General features: G+C 31.5%; 1 protein-coding gene across 4 annotated transcripts in view; it reads right to left on the bottom strand.

Annotated features, from left to right (window-relative positions):
• Positions 1 to 21,050, bottom strand: part of ADGRB3 (adhesion G protein-coupled receptor B3) — an 882,558-nt gene that overhangs the window by 487,692 nt on the left and 373,816 nt on the right. For all 4 annotated transcript variants that reach the window (XM_051997212.1, XM_051997213.1, XM_051997210.1 and 1 more), the window contains 2 exons: positions 15,277 to 15,378; positions 14,847 to 14,953 (listed from right to left, as the gene is read on the bottom strand). In XM_051997212.1, the coding sequence (XP_051853172.1) occupies positions 14,847 to 14,953; positions 15,277 to 15,378 (209 nt within the window). The remainder of the gene's footprint in view (positions 1 to 14,846; positions 14,954 to 15,276; positions 15,379 to 21,050) is intronic.

Genomic DNA, 21,050 nt, shown 5'->3' with positions numbered 1-21,050 from the left:
ACTTAATAAGGCTTGTTGAGCAATTGATTAAAATAATTAAATACCAACATAATGAGGTAAAAATCCTATATTCTTGAAAAAAAAAAGAACCAGAGAATATAAAAATCTAGAAACTTCTTCTCCCAAGAGACATTTAGAGATCTACTTTAAAAATATAAGACTCTGCAGAGTCTTTAAATACTTATCTGAATAAAAATATAATACTTCAAAAAAAAAATATTTGCATGAAATATTCTATTAGTGCATATGGTAGTCTTAAAGCAGTTATTTATAATTTATTCTATTTTTAAAAATAGCTAAATTATATGATGGTAATAACATATGATAAAAAGATCTTGAGAAATATTTTATTTTTAGTGGCCAATATGTAATGACTATCTATTCTTGACTGTTTTTTATTCTTTCAAAAATCAATCATATTCAATCTGCTTTCTTCAGAAGTATTACTCAACTATTTCAGCAAAATCATCTCTATAATTTCTTTTTAGTGTTTCTTTTCCAAGAGACAGTGTGGTGTAGTGGAAAGAGGTCTGCACTTGAAGTCAGGAAAATCTAGGTTGAAATTCTGCCTATCATATTGACAAAATACATGACTTTGTATTCCTTGACTTCAGCATAAACATTTGTATAATAGGAAGAGATTTGGAATAGATGGCTTCTAAGATTCTTTTCTACTCTAAATCTGGACCTATGACATTAAAGAAAGTACCTATTGACACAGAGTATCAAGAATGATGATTCACCATTAAGATTGAAAAATGTACCACAACCTAGTGAAGTATGCAGTATAACTATCCTTTTTTCTTTTTTATAGATAAGGAAAACCAGCTTGGAATGATTACATGATTCACCCATTGTCACTAGTATTTAAAGTTAATAGTTGAAGCCAAGGCTTCAACAAAAACTTTTTTTTCTGAATTAAAAAAACAACTACAAAACCCATTTCAATCATTGCCACAATTTTTTATGTATTATTATATATTCCCTGCATGCAGGGTATACATAAACACTTCATGAATCAAAATTTTTCCAAGTTATGTTATCAATATAAGCAGTTAAATCAAGTTAAAACCATTCAGAAAGCAGTCAATATCTTAGCAAATAATATTGAATTAAATCCCACCAGAAGAATAGATTCAATTGCCTAAGAAAGTTAATGTAGCTTATAGACCAGCAGTGCCTTGTTTAATAATTATTTGAATTGAGAGTTGACTAGCCTGATGGGATTTGTCCTATTATTATGCATTGGCTGTATTACATATAGTTTGGTCACAATAAAGACTAAAAGGTTTTTTTTTTTAAGAGATTTTAATATTCAATTTTTCTTCATCATTAGTGTTGGTATAGACACAGATGAAGGAACTTTAATTAGTTTCTCTTATGTGCCAAGGTGAGAAAAAGTAGTCTCTGTAGTACAGCAATCAGGGAGCAATACCACTTGATGTGGAGGTACTCCAATATATCACTGATAAGAAGAATGACTGAAAAAAGTTATTGTCCTGGCATCTCCAGAGGTCCTTTATTTGTGAAAGAGAAAAAAAAAATCAACCACATTTGTTTGCTTTTCTCTACTTTCTTTCTTTTGAAGGCCAAGTCCCTGAGAGCAGAGATTATTTTATTTTTCTTAGTATAAACAATACAGTGGCTGGAACAAACTAGGTACTTTATAAATACATGCTGATTGGTTGATTGATAGTTCAAAAATAAAGAATAAAGCAATCAATGATTCACCAATAGGTCAGCTTCAAACCTGGCCTAAACAAGAAGCAAGTAAATAGCACCATCTGACATCTGTTCAAAAACTATATGTGAAAATAATTAGTCTTGATGCTGTCTTTCAAAGACAAGTATCTTCCTCATAAAATCCCACTACCACAATGAGTGGTAATTAGCATTCTTGGTAGTGTTAAGATGGTAAAACTCAGGATAAATAAATTTTAATATTCCCACAATTCTGTGGACAATATCAATAAGATATTTAAATAGTTTTCTAGAAAACAACTCTTTGGAAACCTTACAACACTATATAAATATAAGTTGTTGCTTCATAGAGACTGATATAGCAGTATAATATATCTTTTCAAGACTTCCTTCTATTCTCAATTTATAGGAGTCAGCTTGAATTTAAATTATGGGGCATTTCCTAAAGAAATGCCTATTATAATGTGTGATGTCTCAATCACAAAAGAAGGAGAAATACTCTTTAATGGAAAAGGAGAATATGGAGCTCCCAGTGAGTTCAATTGGAAATCAAAAGCCAAAAAGAAAATTGAGAAAATTTACAAGGGAGATAGAGAGAAAGAAGAAGGAACAACAGGAAGAAAAGAGACTAAGAAGGGAAGGACAAAAGAGACAAAGGAAAAATAGAAGAAAGAAGAAGAAGACAATGATTTTTGTTCCTGATAAAAATTGTTCAGTGAAGAAAACTGTGTGAAGAAGAAATTTCTCCCTTTGGAGTCAGGAATAAATCTAAACATTTTCATGCTTAATCATAGATGCTAGAATCCTGATGTGACTTGAGCATATGAGAACAAGGGAAGAATAAGTGAAATATTATAGCAGAACAGCAAATATTTGAATATGTTTGTATAATAAGTTTAGATGTTTACTAGAGGGTGCTCATTTGAAAGAAATGTCATACTAATATGTCTATGATCAGAGAGGAAGGAATACATTAATATTTGTATGATTTTAATCTCTCTGAGCTTCAGTTTCTTCATTTGCAAATCAAAAAGTATGAACTAAATGAATGCTAAGTTGTTTTCCAGTTTTAAACATATTGATGAGATTAGCTACAGGGAACCAAAATGATGAGATTAGGGTTCCTGTTGGTGAGGGAGTTAAATGATGAAGTTAGTGGCAGGTTCGGGGTTCAAGGAACCAAATGAAAAGGTTTGGCTCCCTAAATCCCCTTTAGGATTGATGCAAGGTAGAGGATTGTAGGAACCCCATTCTGGTGGCGCAAAGGTGCTTCATAAAGGATTTTATGAACCCGAAAAGCTAGTTTACTATTGGCATTTGGAAGCCTTTGCTATGCATGAATAGAAAAGCTGAATTCCTTAGTGACAAGGTTCCAACAGAGAAGTAAAGTTTCTAGTAGAGAAATCCTGTCAGAGAGATATAAAGTCTTAGGTGAAGATGAAGAGAGGGTAATGCTGAAAGAGAATATCATTCGCAGAGGTTTCCTTGGCAAAGCATGGCATAGCAGAGCATAGCATGGCATGGCATGTTAGGTCCTCTGCAAGGAGAGGGGTTAAGATTGGCTCTTTGTATAATAGAAGTCTTGGCTAGCTTTTTGGGTTCTTAAAGTCCTTTACAAAGGATCTGCTGAGGGTAGTTCCTGGTGGGGGCTGGTGGATGGAGTTTGAGCTGGAATTGAATATAATTGAATGAGTCTTTTTAATTCCATAAGGTTGGAATTTTCCAGCTCTGAACTCAACTAGCCCCACCTAAATAACAGAATGAAGCTGTTTATCTTGTTTTCCCTCGGGCAGGGTCCCACAGAAGCAGGGTTCAAGGAGAATCTTTCCTTCAAGGAGTTTTAGAGAGTTTCAGGGTCCCTTCATCAATATGATCCCATGAACACTGAATTCTCTTCTTACCTGGATCTTACCAAATCCTCTTTTTTTTTAATGATGTCTGTTTAGCTTGTTTAAATGACCTGTCATTACCATTTAATAATTTCATTATTAAAGCCAATGCTTACTCTGCTTCTACAAATCCACTGGGTAAAAAAGCTGGAAACCTGCTCCAGCTAAAAATTCCATTGGTGGTTATTAAGTAAATGTCAACAGTTGATGAATATTCAAGTAAAGATGCATAAAAATCAGAATGCTTCATATACTGGCCACTTAGGACAATTACTTTAATTCTTCCATGATTCTGTGATCTCATTAATGTAGGTACTACTAATAATAATCCAAATCATGATGATAGCTATTATTTGTATAGTACTTTATGATTTAGCAAACACTTTGAATATATTATCTCATTGGATAAAACAATCCTGAGAAAGAAATAGTTTAATTATTCCCTTTTTTATAGATGAGGAAATTGAGGCTTAGAAAGATAAAGTATGTGCTCAGGCTGACATAACTAAGGAAGTATCAGAGACATGATTTGACCTAAATCCAAGTCTATCAGATTATCCACTGCACTACTCAGCTATTTAGACCTATAAGAATGAAGATCAAAAGACATTCAAAAGCCTGCTTTTCTGCATGGCTCTTGCTTTGTTCTTCTATAAATTTTCCAAAGGGAATCATCCAAGTGCTGAAAGTATTCACCTAAATATTTTTATTTCTTAGTTTCTATCTTGTAAATTTCCTTTTACAATGCTCTACTCCTATTCCAAATCACCTTCTATTTACCAAAGTGATTTTTTTAAAGATAAATTACCATTCCCTATGCCCCAGTGGTTTTGGATACCACCAAGATGAAAGCAAAATTTTCTGTTTGGCATTTAAGACCTGGGCCTTTTTATTTTTCCAGTTCATTTTCATCTATGCATTCTAAAATCTAGCTGAATTATCTTGTTTTCTTTTCTTTACAAAAGACATCCATTTTTGTTAACTTTGTTTTGGCTGTCTTCCATACTTAGAATACTTTCCCTCTTCAGCTCTACCTCTTAGACTCAACTTAACTCTCTTCTGTAGAGGCCTTCCAGATTTTCTCCAGTTACTTGTCTATTCATCTGTATTGTTATCTTCCACCTACTCTGTATATATCATCTATATGTCTAGGTATTTACATGTTGTCTTCTCAATTAGAATGTAAAGTTAAGGACAAGGACAATTTTTTTTTTTGCCATTTCTTTATATTTCTAGTTTTTAGTAGTGTTTGACACATAGCAAGTACTTAATAAATTTTTGTTGACTAACTCAAAGTTTTTGTTTTGATATCACAGTTATTGCTGAACATATGATTTTTTAAAGAATGCACAATAAATTATGTGTCCCACAAATACCTGTCCATTTTCCCTGATAAGAAAGAAAATAATTTAAGCTAAACCAATTAAGAGAGAAACTCTGTCTATTGCAGAGATAACACTACATAGCTGAGACTCTCCTCTCTAAGAAAAAGGACAAAGTTCATTTCTTCATTTTTTTCTTCTGGTCTGAGATTGGTTGATACAATTATAGTGTTTGTTTGTTTGTTTTTAGTGTTTTTTTCTATTTAGTTCATTATAATAATGTTAATATATGTATTGTTTTCCTAGTATACTCTTTTATGCTTACTTCAATTCATACAAATCTGCCTCTTTTCCCTCCTAATCTACCACTTTGATTTTTTCCTTATGGTAAACATATAAACATATTTACATAGTTAGATCTAAATTGTTAATATACTTCCCAAGTGATAGGGTCCTACTTTGTTTTTAGGTTTTAATTATTTATTTTTCAATTTTTTGCTACCCCCCCAAAATAAATGTTTTACTTGAAATGCTATATTTATTTCAGCTTTGAACTCCTTGTAAGTATACAGAGAGTATTGAGAACTCTAGGTAAAAGAATATTAATAATTTTACATCATTTTCACAGTTATCAATTATTTCCCAGAATGACTGGACCAATTAACACCTCCTCCAATCAATATATTGTATGTCAATATTCCCTCAAAACTTCAAACAAAACTTCAAACATAAGATTCATAGGAATCTTTAACATGATTGTTGAAAGTTTACAATTAAAAAAAAAAAACAAAACAACTATTCACACTCCTTGATTATAAATCAACTGAGAAACTATTGTAGTTCTTATGTAACTGTGTTGATTGCTTCTATATCTTGACTCCCAGGCCTTTATAAAGAGATATGTAAAAGAGGGAGGCAGTAGGTTAGATTTCATAGGGACTTATCCCCAGATCCTAGTTTAAGTCCCTCTTCAAGTTGTTCTGGAAAAGTTAATTAACCATTTAGCACCCCCAGAAACCTCATTACAATGAATGAAAGTTAGTAAGCAGATACTTATCTACACTGGTAGAAAGAGTTCCTCATTAGAAGATCTGATACCAATGTAAACACAAATTCAGATACATTTTGAGAGTTTTTTCCTATTAATAATTTCAGTGTTGACCAAATATAAGTGGATTTTGTTTGTGCAAGTCATTTTTGTTTTCAGCAAATACAATTGTCTATTTCTCCTTTATCATCTCTTCTATCTCCTATTTAAGAATTTTCACTTCTAGCTATAGTAGTGAAATTTTTCTCCATTTCTTCTCTAAGTTCTTCATTTCCTCCTCCTCTAATTCATCATCTTTATTATTATTATTATTATTTACTTGTGGTGGAGCCTTAAGTACTTAGGCCATTGATTCATTATATATTAATTGTGACATGATGGTCTAAAATAATTGTGAACTAAGCTGTTTTCAGTTTTCCTACAAAACACAATAATCAAGGAATACTTTCTCAAGTATTTTATGTTCTCAAATTTGTCAATGGATTACTGAATTACATTGCTTCTAATTCTTGCTTAGTCACAAACCTGTTTTCTATTTTTAAAAAGGATTAAGTAGTTTTAATAATTGCTACTTTTATAAATAATTTGAGATCCACTAGACCTCTCTACATTGCATGCTTATGCATGACACATAAAAGGATATTTACCCATTAAATACTTCTTTACATACTTATCTACTCTTTTCAGTTATACAACTCTCGTGATGCTGTTTGTGGTATTTTTCTGATTTATTGATTCATTTGCAATATGTTACAGACTCTTTCATGCATCATGCACCTCTCATTCCTTTGGATGACTCTCAGCCTTATCCTTCAGAATGTCCTATTAGATGATTTACAGAAATTCAAAATCATCAGAATGTTGTTTTAAAATATATATTTTTAATAGAGAAACCTTGAATCATTAAAGGTACTATGTGATTACTCCAAGACAACTGAGCTCTTTCTCTCCTGTTCAATTACTCATATACATCATTTGTCCAATATATGTGCACTCATCAACCAATTTTATGTATTTTTGCATCCAACTGTATACAACATTTTGGACAATAAGCATTCTTTATATGTGGATAATCTACCAGAATAGTTTGATTATCAAGGTCATTTAAAAATATTTGCAAGATTCTGAAGCTTGTCCCAACTAGCACAATATTATCTAGAAATAGGAGCAAAAAAACAAACAAAAAAGCAAAACAACAACAACAACAACAACAACAACAACAAAAAACTTTGTCATATGTGTGTACACGTACATATACAATACATGCATACACAAATATATTTCTAAGACACACACAAATATATAGTATATTCATTATATATATGTATATATACATACACTCATATGTATGTTATGTGTGTATATGCAAGTATATATATAATATCCCTCAATGTTCTCCAAATTTTTTCCACCTGCTTAGACCTTCTTTCTGTAGACTTAATCTAATTAGGTCTCCTTTCCCATTTGGGGGAAGTACCCTGTAAAAATCACTGATCTGTAATTGGGGTTTTCCAGATTTTTCAAGCATATTCAGATCCTTAGTTCACCCTACAAAAAGTAATGATTATGATCTCTTATATGATATTATTGAAGACTATCAAAATGGATGAAAAACCATTATTTTTATTTTTATACCCTTGATATATAGAGATAACCTTGTAAGATTCCCTAACAAATTAGAAAACAATTCAGGAGATTTTAACTTACTTTCTAAAATACAAGGAATTATAGCTGAGAGAGAATATAGGAGTGTGCTGGAACCAGTTTTAACCAGCTTGAGAAGGATCAAGTTTTCAGTGTGAGCATTTGCATCACAGAAATCAAGAGTAACCATGAATAAGTGCTTGATTTGAGTACTGGTTTGTTTGTTTTTTTTTTTTTGGGGGGGGTGGTTGTCTAAATTAATATGGATTCATTTTTAATATATTCTAAATTTAATATTTAATATATTCTCCTTTCCCTGCCTATTTAATCAAAGTTTATTTGTATTGCTCTATTTATATTGTTTGAGATCAGCAGAAGTGCAATAGAAAACTTAGGAAATGAAATCAAATTGGAAGGCCAATGATTGAAGAGATATCTCTACAAACAATCCTGGATACTCTGAATATTTATTTTGGGTTTGATGTTTTACTCTTTCAAATTATAGTTATGACTAACAAGAAAGATGGCACTACTTTAGATCTACTCAAATGGTGGGGGAAAAGATGATTCTTAGGAAACTATAGACTGATTTTTATTTATTTTTTTTATTTTAGATCCAGTCTCTTAAAGATGTTCATGAATTTGTACACAGGAGTTTATGTTTTAAATATTTCCCTTCACCATTGCAATTAATCCTGTTCATTTTAGAATGCTTTGTGAGCCTTTTGTCCTAAGGGCATGTATTTAAAAAAAAAATTAAGTCATTCAGAATTATTGTAAATCAACAACATCAACTAATGAAAAGATAAAAAGATTAGGATCTAAATATAGATTCCTTTTTGTAGCCTAGGATTAAGTCTTATTTCTTTCAAGATCAAGAGATCTTCCAAAGTCAGGATTCAAAGAGTAAATGTATCACTCAAATATTTAATTCTTTTGCTTTTACTTAATATCTCTTATTAGCACAGTTGTCTCTATTGTATTGATTCCTTTTTTTAAAAAAGTCAAGTCAAACAAACCTGTTCATAATTTCTCATTATAAATGATACACATAACATTTTAAGCTAATGTAATTATATACTATTTTAAGCAACAACTCCCACAGCCCATCTGTAAGGTATACTATAGTTTTTCACAGTTTCAGAAAGCTTCAATTAAGAAGTAATTATATTAATGATACCTTCCCACCCCTCTAATTCCTACTCTTTACCTATTTTGGGGCAGTGAAAAGAACAAAGGACCTAGAGTAAGAGCACCTGAGTTTCATTTTGTCACTAATTACTTATATGACTTTAAACAAGATGCTTAACCTTGGTTTCCTTATAGGTCAAATGCAAGAATTGAAATAAAAGAACTTCAAACTCCCATCCAGCTCTAAATTTATAATTACCTCTTTTGATAAATCTGTTTTATCAGAAAGTACTTTCTATAGTATTGATTTGAGCCTTTAAAGAACACACAAATTGTAAAAAGTGTGGCTTTAAATAATAGTATAAACATACCCCTTTAAAAATTATTAGTCATTTTCTATTGGCAAATTTCGCCTATTAATGATATAAAGTAGTTTAAAGAGAGATTAGTAATTTCCAGAAGTTACAAAGATATATACCATTGAGTTACTTGGAACAAACAATGATTTTGAAATGGTCTTATTTTGCTATAGCAATGGACACTTAGAGAAATTGTTTACCCATTTTAACTGTGTTTTTTCAACTGAGTACTAGATATTATATTATACATACATTTCATTGTGCTTTCTGATGTGTTTTTAATTATATGGTATAGCTCTTGAGGAACATAATTAAATGACTTTTAGAAATATTGTATTGACTGTTGGTATGTTAAAAGTCAAGCCTTTCAAGGATCATTCAAGCCTAGTATGACATAGAATCAGTCACATAATACTCAAAGGAAGGTACAGTCAAAACTGAAAAGCAGAACCAAGAACTGACCAGTTATTGCTGCCAAAAGCTAAAACTCAAAACTTCAGAGTATCAGTAGACCTTCAGAGGAATTGCTTGTTAAAATTCAAAGAACAGTGAGGAAATTATTTTTTTTTTAATACAACATGGAGCAGCTAGTTGGTACAGTGGATAAAGCACCAGCCCTGAAATCAGAAGGACCCAAATTCAAATCTGGACTCACTTAACACTTCCTAGCTGTGTGATCCTGGGCAAGTCACTTAACCCCAATTGCCTCAGAAAAAGAAAAAAAAATACAACACATATTAACTATGTGTAAAGTAAAAACATTGTCACAAACAAGGCAATTTGGAGACTGGAATACTAATTAGTAGATAAAGGTAAGTTGACTTATGATACTTTTTTTAAAAAAAGAATCCATGATATATTAAAATTGCTAGAAGAAAGCTTGGCAAGCCTAGAAGATCTGCATATTTTTATTAAGCTGCAAAATATTCATTCAAACATCAAAAATGTTTGTTTTTTTCAAAGAAAAATTTCTACTAGGCCTGGAAATCTTACTTCCATTGAATGAATAATACATTCTAATGTATTCATATAGTGAGAAACAAAACTATTTCAGAATTATATATGTTTCCAAATGGAGGAAATATTGCAGCACCATCTTCTACCATGCAACATGTTATCAAAGGTTTAAAAATATAACTAAGATATACAAATAAACAAGCTTCAGTGGTTTGGGAACTCTTTTGATTTAAAAGGAATTCTAAGACTATGGGTCATAATTAAGGCCAGACTTTGACAAATGGAGTGTTTAAAATCCAAGGTGATGAAAATGTGGTTTGCTAGTGAAAAATTAGAGACTGTCAAAACCTTGTGAAATGCCAAACTATGTAAAACAAGTGCCTTCAACCAAAGGACAACAAATTACATATTAAAAAAATTCTGGAAAATGTACAATATTATAAGATTTACTATATGTCAATAAATTTAATTATTTTACTTTGTCTTAGTTAATTTACATACCACTGAACTTGCCAAGTGGAGCATTGTAATAAAGGGCAATGAGAGTTTTGTATTTAATGTCATTTATAACATTTTATAAAGTAAGATGATGGAAGACTGTGATTAGTATCACCTCACAAGACTGACAAAGAAGATAAAACCACTTTAAAGATAGCTTGGTGAAAGACTCAAATAAACAAAGTAGTACCAGAGCAGGAGAATAAATAAGACAAACAGGACACAATAATCAAGGCCTATAACAACAATCTAGTATTTGATAAACCCCCAAACTATAGCTTCTGGAATAAGAACTCGCTATTCAACAAAAATTGTTGGAAAAATTGCAAAAGAAACTCAGCATAGACCTACATCTCACACCTCATACAAAAATAAAGTAATTTTGACTTTCATTCAAAATTTCATTGAAAATTCATTTCATCAAAATGAATACATGATTTGGTCATAAAGAATAATACCATAAACAAATTAGGAGAGCAAGGAATAATTTACTTATCAGTTCTTTGGAGAAGGGAGGAATTTTTGACCAAAGAAGAACTAGAGAACATTATGAAAGATAAAATAGACAACTTTGATTACATTAAATTAAAAAGGTTTTGCACAAACAAATCCTACAGAAACAAGATTACAAGAGAAGAACAAAGGTGAGAATAAATCTTTACAGCCAGTATTTCTGATAAAGAAGTATCTACAATATATCAAGAACTGTGTCAAATTTAGAAGACAAGTCAATCCTCAATTGATAAATAGTCAAAGGATATGAACAGACAATTTTCAGATTATGAAATTAAAATAATCTATAGTTATATGAAAAAAATGCTCTAAATCACTATTGATTAGAGAAATTCAAATTAAAATAACTCTGAAATACCACCTCATACCTCTCAGAATAGCTAAGATGACTAGAAAAGATAAATGTTGGAGGGGATGTGAGAAAACTGGACACTAATGCATTGTTGGTGGAATTGTGAAATGATCTAGCCATTCTGGAGAGCAATCTGTAACTCTGCCCAAAGGGGTATAAAACTGTCCACACCCTTTTACCCAGTTGGGCCATTACTGTGACTGTATCCTAAGGAAATCATAACAGAGGAAAAAGGACTCACATGTGCAAAAATGTTTGCAGCAGCTCTTTTTATGGTAACAAAGAATTGGAAAATGAGTGCATGTCCATCGACTGGGAAATGTATATGTAGTATGTGAAGATAATGAAATATTATTATTCTTTTAAAAAATGATGAATAAGCTGATTTTAGAAGGGCCTGAAAAGATTTACATAAACTGATGCTGAGTCTAACAAGCAGAACCAGGAATACATTTTATATAATAACAGCGCAAATGTACAATGATTAACTATGAAAGACATGTTTCTTCTCAGTGGTTTAGTGATTCAAAATAGACTTTGTCCCAAATGGCATCTGCATCCAGAAAAAGAACTAAGGAGATTGAATGTAAATCAAACCATGCTGTGTTTACTTCTTTATTCTGCTTTTCTCTCTCTCCCATGATTTTTCCCTTTTGCTCTGATTTTTTCTCCCTATGTGATTCATAAAACAATCTGTGTTAAAAATAAATAAAAATATAAAAATGAAAAAAGAAAGAATATGCAAATCAAAAACAAAACAAAACAAAACAATGTGAGGGAAAATAAATAAAACAAATAAAAAATTAATTGTAATACTAGGGGAAAGGTAATATACATAAAGAAGAGGTATAGAAAAAGTGCTATGAGAAATTTGAGGAAGGAAGAGTCATTTCAGTGAAAGGGGTAAGGAACTCAGAGAAGGCTTCATACAAAACACCTGAATTGAATTCCAAAGGTCTGAAATAATTAGATGATACTATGGGGAGCCCTTTCCAAGGATAGACATGGTATAAGCAAATGTATATGTTTTGTGATCTAATTTAGTTAAAACATAAACTACATAAATCACAACAGAAATATTATCTAATATATTGGTCATTTCCCTATCTAGTTTATTTTACAGATGAGGACTCAAGGCAAACAGGGTTACATGATTTGTCCAGAATCTATAAGCATCTAATAAGTATTTAAGGCCACATTTGAACTCAGTAAGATGTGTTCCTGACTTTAGACCTAACTAATACCACCTAACTGTTAAGAGTTAGTGCTTTGCTAATATCTTGTTTTATACTCAAACTGCTCTCAGAGGTAAATGCTATTATTATCCCCATTTAAAATGAAAATATTGAGGCTGAGGCTAAGTGTATCCAGGAACACAAAACTATTAAATATCTGAAGCTGAATTTAAACTCAGAACTTCCTAACTCTAAGTCCAGTACTCTATGACTAAGGATATCTAGCTAATAAGGAGGCTAGAAATAGAGTGGACACATTTTGATGATCAATTGTAAATGGTCTTGAATATTAGAATAATCAATTTAAATTTTGTTCCATAGCCAATGGATGTCTATTGAAAGTTTTCAAGTAGACATAATAACACCACAGCTTTTTGCTGGGAAGATTGATTAGTAAGTGAGACGAAATATATTTTGGATAGATGAGTTAGTCTCTTTTCAGTCTCTTTTCACTCAGAAAGACCAGTGAGAGAACTACTGAAATAATATTGATAAATAGAAGGGAACAAAAAAAAAAATTGTTGCTCATGTAACATACTAAATTAGAAGGTAAAATAAGGAACTAACAGTCTTTTTGAAGGACCTAGATATTGGGGGTTGATGTCCCTGACCTGACAGTATCTCTGGATAGTAATCATCTTGACAACATTCTCTTCCAATGACTTAGAAGAGAAGTGAGGACATACCTTGGTGGCGTTTCCTCAGGAGTAGAAGGCATTGGGTGGATTTTGTAAAGTAAGTGTTTAGAATACTTGATACTTGATTGAATATGTGGGATAAAAGACAAGATAGAATCAAATTTTGCACTAAAGTTTTTGGCTTGAGTTTCACTGTAGAGAAAGAGAAGAAGGTTTGGGGATCAAGAAGAGAAATTCAACTTTATACATATTGAATTTCAGTTACTAGCTCCTACATGGAGATATTTAGCCAAAAATTGGACACATAAGAATGGAATTTCAGTGAGCAAGAAAAGTGTGGAGAACAAAATTGGGGAATCATTTCTAGAGAGGTCATAATTAAAGTAATGGAAGTAGATGAGCTATTTGAAGATTTCCATCGTGGAAGACACTAGCGAATTAATAAATCATCCTCCTTATACTTTCATTCTGAAAGCCGTCTCCTCACATATTAATTGCAACTGACAAATGGAACTCTTTAAATTTTACTGAATGCTGAATTTCAGTCTATAAAGCCAAATTCAACCAGCATTTCTCATATACAACTCTAACCAAGTAATGAACTTTTGCTTAAATAACTAGCTTTCAAAATGAAAGTATAAACACTCATTAGTCAAGACTTGGTCTTTAGCCATGTTTTACATGTGCATGCTTATGACAGCAAAAATGTAAAAAATACAAATTAAGTTGTAATCATCCTTAAACCATCTTAACTAAAACGCCTTGTTGTCAAAGTTCAAAATTGAGATTGGTCCACTTTCTTATTCTGCATTATTTCTCATAAAGCTTAGTAGAAGGAAGTTCCTACTGATGTACAACCATCCCAAGTAATGATATTGACTTGTGCTTGTAAAATGTCAAGCATAATTTAATTGTCCTCAAAATATTCATGCATCACACTTTATGAATAATTCAATGGTGTGTGGGAAAAGAGAGGCTATCTTTGGAACATTTGGCCTACGTAATCTTTCATGAGTAATTAATTTTCTTAGTAATCTGGTGCAGTAACACTGCAGGTTAGTCATTTGCACATGTCTCAGTCTTAAACTGCAATGAGAAATTTGATATCTAAAAAAATCTATCATCAATTCTGTGCTAGTGAATGAATAAAGAACTTAAAGTGTCATAAAATTACCCAGGGTGACTGGAAGCAAAAGTGTCTCATTTTCTACTGAAGAAAATATTTTATCAGCAAAAATATGTGATTTTTCTCTTTGAAATTTAACCAGGTTTTTTTTTTTTTTTAAATCTTTCTCTTTATGTTAGATAGAACATTCTTTCATTTAAATAGCAGAAAAAACCACCACCACAAAAACCCTGGGAACAAAGCAATTTAACATGGGTTTATAAAACAGAAACCCAAAATCAAATATTCTGTCATTATTTTTTTTCTTAAAGGCATTTTTTTTTTCATCAGAGACACTTTTTTGAAGTGATTCTCAACAGAAAGTTAAATTCTCACACACTGATTATTAGCAAAGAATAAACAGAGCAAGTACTAAAGCTGGCTTTGCACCTACTGAATGCTGCAAGTGTCTGTATTCATTTGAAATGCATCTTGCAAAGCTTGGCTGTTCCCAGAAGGCCACTCCATGAAGACTGAGAGAGCAGCGTCTGCTAGTGGTGCCTACAAGTCACAAAGAACAGAGAAAAATCATTATAACAGGGTTGCTGGAAAGCATCAAAATAAATGCATTCTCTTTATATTGAAAGCATTCTAATGGTTTTAGCAAAATTTTCTGGTTCATCTCATTAGCTCATAGGTTTTAATTTCAAATAAAACAATTCATGAAACTCATTAAGTATGCTATTTGCCACTTCTGGTTAGCTATTAGAGAATCTTATTCACAGCAGGAAACACAGGAAAAGGAGACTGGTATAAATAGGAAAAAGAGTCTTCCTATGCTTATCATTAATGTCAATTTGAAGTGATTTTTTTTTCTACTGTACCTGTGGCATTCAAAGGACATCGGTTAAATGCCATATCTCCTGCTGGAGTCCTTTTCCATACCATCGACATTAGATTATCCTCTGGGCATATTTCATAAGGTGCTGTGATTTAAAACAGAGGAAGCTTAATTTTGAGGAAAACACTTATTCTTTTCTTAAGTAGCAATAAATAATCTCACATACAATTCCTGCAATAGTAGAAATCATTCACACTCTTTCTTTTTTCTTAATCCTACTGATTTGTGAGAGATTCTGCTCCTTGGATTTCATTTTATAACATATTGCTGATGCATACCAATGTCTTTTGCAGCCACAAATAAATACTTTACTATTTTAGTTACAAATAATTTTTTTCTCTGGCTATGAAAAATGGACTTGTAGACATGTAGTCAAACAAAAATGATTACAATGTTTTAAAGTTTTGATAGATTACTCAATATAAGGATTCTTGATTAATTGACAATAATTTTTAGATCATATACAAAAATAGCAACCATAAAAATCCTTAAGAGACATAGTTCATTTTACATTCTTTTGTTTAAATGCATTACAAAGACAGAAAATTCTGTCATATAAAATATGGTATGCTGTTTTATAATTTATAAGATTATTTGATCTATCATTATTAATGAATTTGAGGCAAAGTTATTTCACATTTCATTCCATAGTAACACTTTTATAATACAAATTTTGTTAATGGCAAGTCTCCTCCCCCCCGCAAAAAAAAAAAAAAAAAAACACCAAAAAACTATGATAGAAATAATTTAATCCATGTAGATCTTCATTACTATCTTTTGGTATGATATATATATATATATATATATATATATATATATATATATATATATAATATATATATATATATATATATATATATATATATAAATTTGTACTTTCTGAATTTGACTACAACTCAATTAACACTTGGGATCTTTAAGAACTTTGAATAAATATTTATTTGAAAATAACAAAATATTAAAAATTATTTTGCTTTCAAAAGTACAATGGGTATCATATTTTTCCCTTCTTCGTGGGTAGGATAGGGAGGGAGGAAGATAATTTGAAACTAAAAAAAATTTTAAATGAATTTTAAAAATATTTTTTAAAAAAGACGAGGGAGAGATATAGAGAAAGAGACAGAGAGAAACAGAGAAACACATAGAGATAGATAGAGAGATAGAAAGATAAAAGAGAGACCAAGACAGAGAGACACACACAGAGATTAAATAGGTATCACTTGTACTTGGAGAGGGCTTCTGCTCCTACAATTGGAAGTGACGGCTGTCTTGCATATAGTGTGGATAAAAGTGTCCAGCTATGTTTCAGATACATGTGATATTTAAAGAGACATTTGATAGAAGAATAATAGCTAATGCTTACATAGCACTTTAGATTTTGCAAAATACTTATCATAGTGAATGAGCTCATATGTTACTGGAAAAATTAAAACACTTCAGTTTTGACAATTCTTACTATCAATGAAACTAGATGTGGAATTAACACTCCACTTTCCAGCTATAGTTCTGAAGAAACTCCCACCACATATGCTTATTTTCTCATTTTTAAAAAAATCTTTATAAAAATGCTCCAGATGCAGTCAGCCAGATGATGCAGTAGGTAGAACACTGGGCCTGGAGTCAGGAAGACTAATTTCAAATCCAGCCTTAGACCCTTACTAGCTATGAGATTTTGGGCATGTCACATAACCTTTGTTTGTCCCAGTGTCTTCATCTATAAAATTAAGATAATAGCACATACCTCACAGGATTTTTGAGCAAATGAAAATTCATAAAATGCTTAGCATAATGCTTGATACATAGTAGGTGTTATGTAAATGTTAGCTATTTTTATATATGAAAGATAATCTTAATGAAAAGATGAGAAGGTATATTATTGTAAGCAATAGACTGCATCTTCTCATCCTGTAATGAACTAAAAAGTAAAGAAAAGAAAAGATTCCCTTTTGAACTGAAAAAAAAGAAAACTATATCCTTAAATGCTCTGAAATATTGTACAAGAAATCCATCTCTAATATTTAGATTAAAGTTCTTATTAGACATAAATATGTGTTCAATGAGCCTTGGATTATCAATAACCACTTTTCACAGAATCAAAAAAATGTCAGAACTAGAATGTATCTAAAAGATCAACTACTCATAGGCTCATAGATTTAGATTTAGAAGGGACATCAAAAGTCCTTTATTTCAGTCCCTTGATTTTCTAGATGAAGAAATGGAGGTCGAAGAGAGTAGGTGACTAGCTGAGGTAATAAAGGCACTAAATAGCTGAATCAGGAAATAGACTTTGGTCTCTTAATTCTAAATATAGGAGTCTTACCATTTAATAATGTTGCCTTCAGCAAAAGTCTAAACAACTATCTGACAAATGAAAATTAAAAAAAAAAAAAAAAAACCTTTGCTGATAGAGATTCAATAAAGGATTAGCCACAACCTCTGGAAACAGTCTACTCCATTTTCATATAATTCTTAATTCTTAGGAAGTTTTAACTTTTTTAAACCTCAAAACCAAATTTGCCCCCTTTCAGTTTTTACCTTTTTGTTTTTGACTTTTTACCCTATAAGCCCCCCAAAATAATTCTAATTTCTATTCCATATGAAAATCTGTCAAATACTCAAAAATTTTTAAATGGTTATTTTAAAATGGTAGCCTAAACTACTATTATTTTTAAATGGTCTGTTGTTAATATAATAATGTATCCAAGACAGAAGAATAACAAAGATTAAGCAATGAAGAAAAGATGAGTGTTCTGTGTTCTGATTTGAGTCTGAGCAGCATCACACCCAATAATATCAAATTACATGGGGTCAAATCATATTAGGCTATAACTAATGAAGCTGCCTTTCACTCTTGCCTTAGAAGTAAGAAGTAAGGGTGAGGAGCTGAAGCTTTTAAAATTCTCTCAAAGTTTCAGCTAGTGAGCAGTCTGGGAGAATAATTCACATTAATAGTTGTCCCCATAGCAACAGGTACAAACAATGAGCAAAAATCAACAAATACAGGAACATAGATTGATGCCTGATGAATTGTCTGTGATTCTTCCTCACTGATGACCATAAAATTTGGTTTATTTAATTAGGAAGAATATACAGGATTGTCTAATAACTCTTTTTCTTACTAACAATTGGATATTGAATCAGATATTTTTAATCCAGCAGATGGTCTCTCTCTTGCTGTGTATCCTGGAGTTATGATTTATTACTCCATTTTCAATGTGTATTGTGAGATGACTTGGCAAAAGGAAGTAGACAATTTAAAATGAATTTCATTAATACTATATCTGCCCACTAATTGCTCTTATCACTGAATTCTTTGCCTATGTCTGTGTTTATAACTGACTTGTCTATTTTCACACATGAGTGGTTAGAGTGTCTTTGAACAATAATGTGTAGTAAAAAGACGATGGGAGTTGGTGTCAGGAGACACTGGATTACCTATTCAAATTCTGCAAGTACTATTTGAAAAATCATGGTTGTTGCTCAGTTGTGTCTGACTCTTAATGTCCCCATTTGTTTTTCTTTTTTGTTTTGTTTTGTTTTGTTTTTTACAACAATACTGGAGTGGTTTGCCATGTGCTTCTCCAATTTGTTTCATAGATGAGGAAACTGAGGCAAACAGAAGTGAAGTGACTTGCCCAGGGACACCTAGCTAAGTGTCTGAAGCCAGATATGAACTCAGGAAATCTCTATCCACTGGGCCATTATTTCTCTCCTTTAGTTTCTTTAGTTGGAAAATGAGGGGATTGGATTGAATGATTTTTAAGACATCTTCCAACTTTAAATCTATGATTCTGTTTCATTCATTAAATGGATATTCAATAAATTCAAAGTATGTTGTAAATGTTGTAGACACATAAATAAGGTACCCAGGATATCCTTCCCCCTCCTCTCTGTTTGTCTATGTCTGTGTGTGTGTGTGTGAGTGTGTGTGTGTGTGTGTGTATCTGTCAATCTTTTTATCTCTCTCTGTCTGTCTCTTTCTCTCTTTTTATTTCTCTTTCTTTATATGTATTTCAGGCATGAGGTATTGTTTTGTCAAAGTATTTGGAGGAGAGAGATATGGTATTCACATATGATATGGTATTCAGGGGCCAGGACAAAGTTTAAACTCGTAATAGGAGCTTAATAAGTACTTGCATATGCACACACATATATATAGGCATAATTAATATAAAGATAATAGTCAATAGGAATAGATTATAGTACCATAAATCTAGAGACAGAAGGGAACTTAAAAGTTACCTAATATACTTCCTCGTTTTAGAGTTGAGAAAACTGATAATTTGAAAGATTTGGGGAGCAGTGAGGATAGAGAACCAGCCTTGGAATCAGTAGGATCTGAGTTCAAATCTGATCTCAGACACTTACTGACTGTGTGACTCTAGGAAAATCACACCCCTGATTACCTCAAGAGAAAAAAAAAAAAAAGGATATTTGCTTAAGGTCACAAAGGTAAATGTGACAATTGGGATTTGAATCTTCCTACTTTCAAACCCAACCTTCTTTCTATTATACCATTATCTAATATATTAAAATCACCAAAGTAGAAAAGAAAGAGATGAGAAAATAGTTCAGAATAGAGGTTTTATAGATCTTTTGCAAAATAACATTTAAAAAAATGCAACTGATCACACCATTCATCTATTTCTTTGAGGTGGTAATCGTGACTTTCCCCTCCTCTGATATCTGAATCAAATTATGTAAGAACAACCACAAATCACTGTTAGGCATGTAAATAACTTGTTTTCACAAGTAGACTGAATTACATAAACTGGAATCATGATTGGGGATCAAAAAGCATGATGTAGCAGTTCATAATAAATATGCATTTGAGGAATGGAGAAAAAAGATGCTTTATCATCAATTTGATTAATTATTATTACTATTATTTGCTGAGGCAATTGGATTTAAGTAACTTGCCCACAGTTACACAGCTAGGAAGTATCAAGTGTCTGAGGCAGAATTTGAACTCAAGTCCTCCTGACTTCAGGGCTATTGTTCCACTGAGCCATGTAGCTACCCTCATTTTGATTAATTATTAAGTCAAAACTATGTGTATGTTATGTTTCTTTGTTATTGAAACTGGATTCTTAGCACACTTGATGGATTTTTTTTTATATCCAAAATAAGTGAGGCATAAATACAAATACTATGAAATTTATAGTAACTTTTATTGGGGAAAGTATTAAGAAACATAAGATAGTACAAAAAATAAAACCAGAAAAATATGTTCCGTTAAAAAATGTTGAAATTAGGTGCAACTAGGTGGTGCAGTCGATAGAACACCAGCCCTAAAGTCAGGAGGACCTGAGTTCAAATGTGGCCTCAGGCACTTAACACTTCCCAGCTGTGTGACCCTGGGCAAGTCATTTAATTTCAATTACTTCAGGAAAAAAAAAAAAAAAAAGATTGAAATTTTGCTAGTGGTTAAAAAAAAAAAAAAAAACAGAAAACACCTTATAAACTCATTTGTGGAGCTTTATAATTTTTTCCTATTTATATCTTTTGAAAATAATTTTGGAATAAAATGATATCCTTTGAAATCATATTTCAACATTACCAAAAATTATTATCAACCATACTAAGGTAAAGAAGCAACCATTGTAGTCGAGTATGCAAATCAAAGCTGTCTTGGAAATAATTTGTTCTTTTAAAAGTCTGCCATGTTAAGAAGAAACTTTGCTACCATTATCTCTGAAAATTAAGAACAGAATACACATTTCATTTCCATGCACCTTGTTTTCCACTCCATTTCCA

The sequence above is a fragment of the Antechinus flavipes genome, chromosome 4, assembly GCF_016432865.1.
Source record: "Antechinus flavipes isolate AdamAnt ecotype Samford, QLD, Australia chromosome 4, AdamAnt_v2, whole genome shotgun sequence".
NCBI classification, from domain to species: Eukaryota; Metazoa; Chordata; class Mammalia; order Dasyuromorphia; family Dasyuridae; genus Antechinus; species Antechinus flavipes.
Note: the sequence above shows the minus strand (reverse complement) of the source record. Positions and strands in the feature narration are given on the sequence as shown.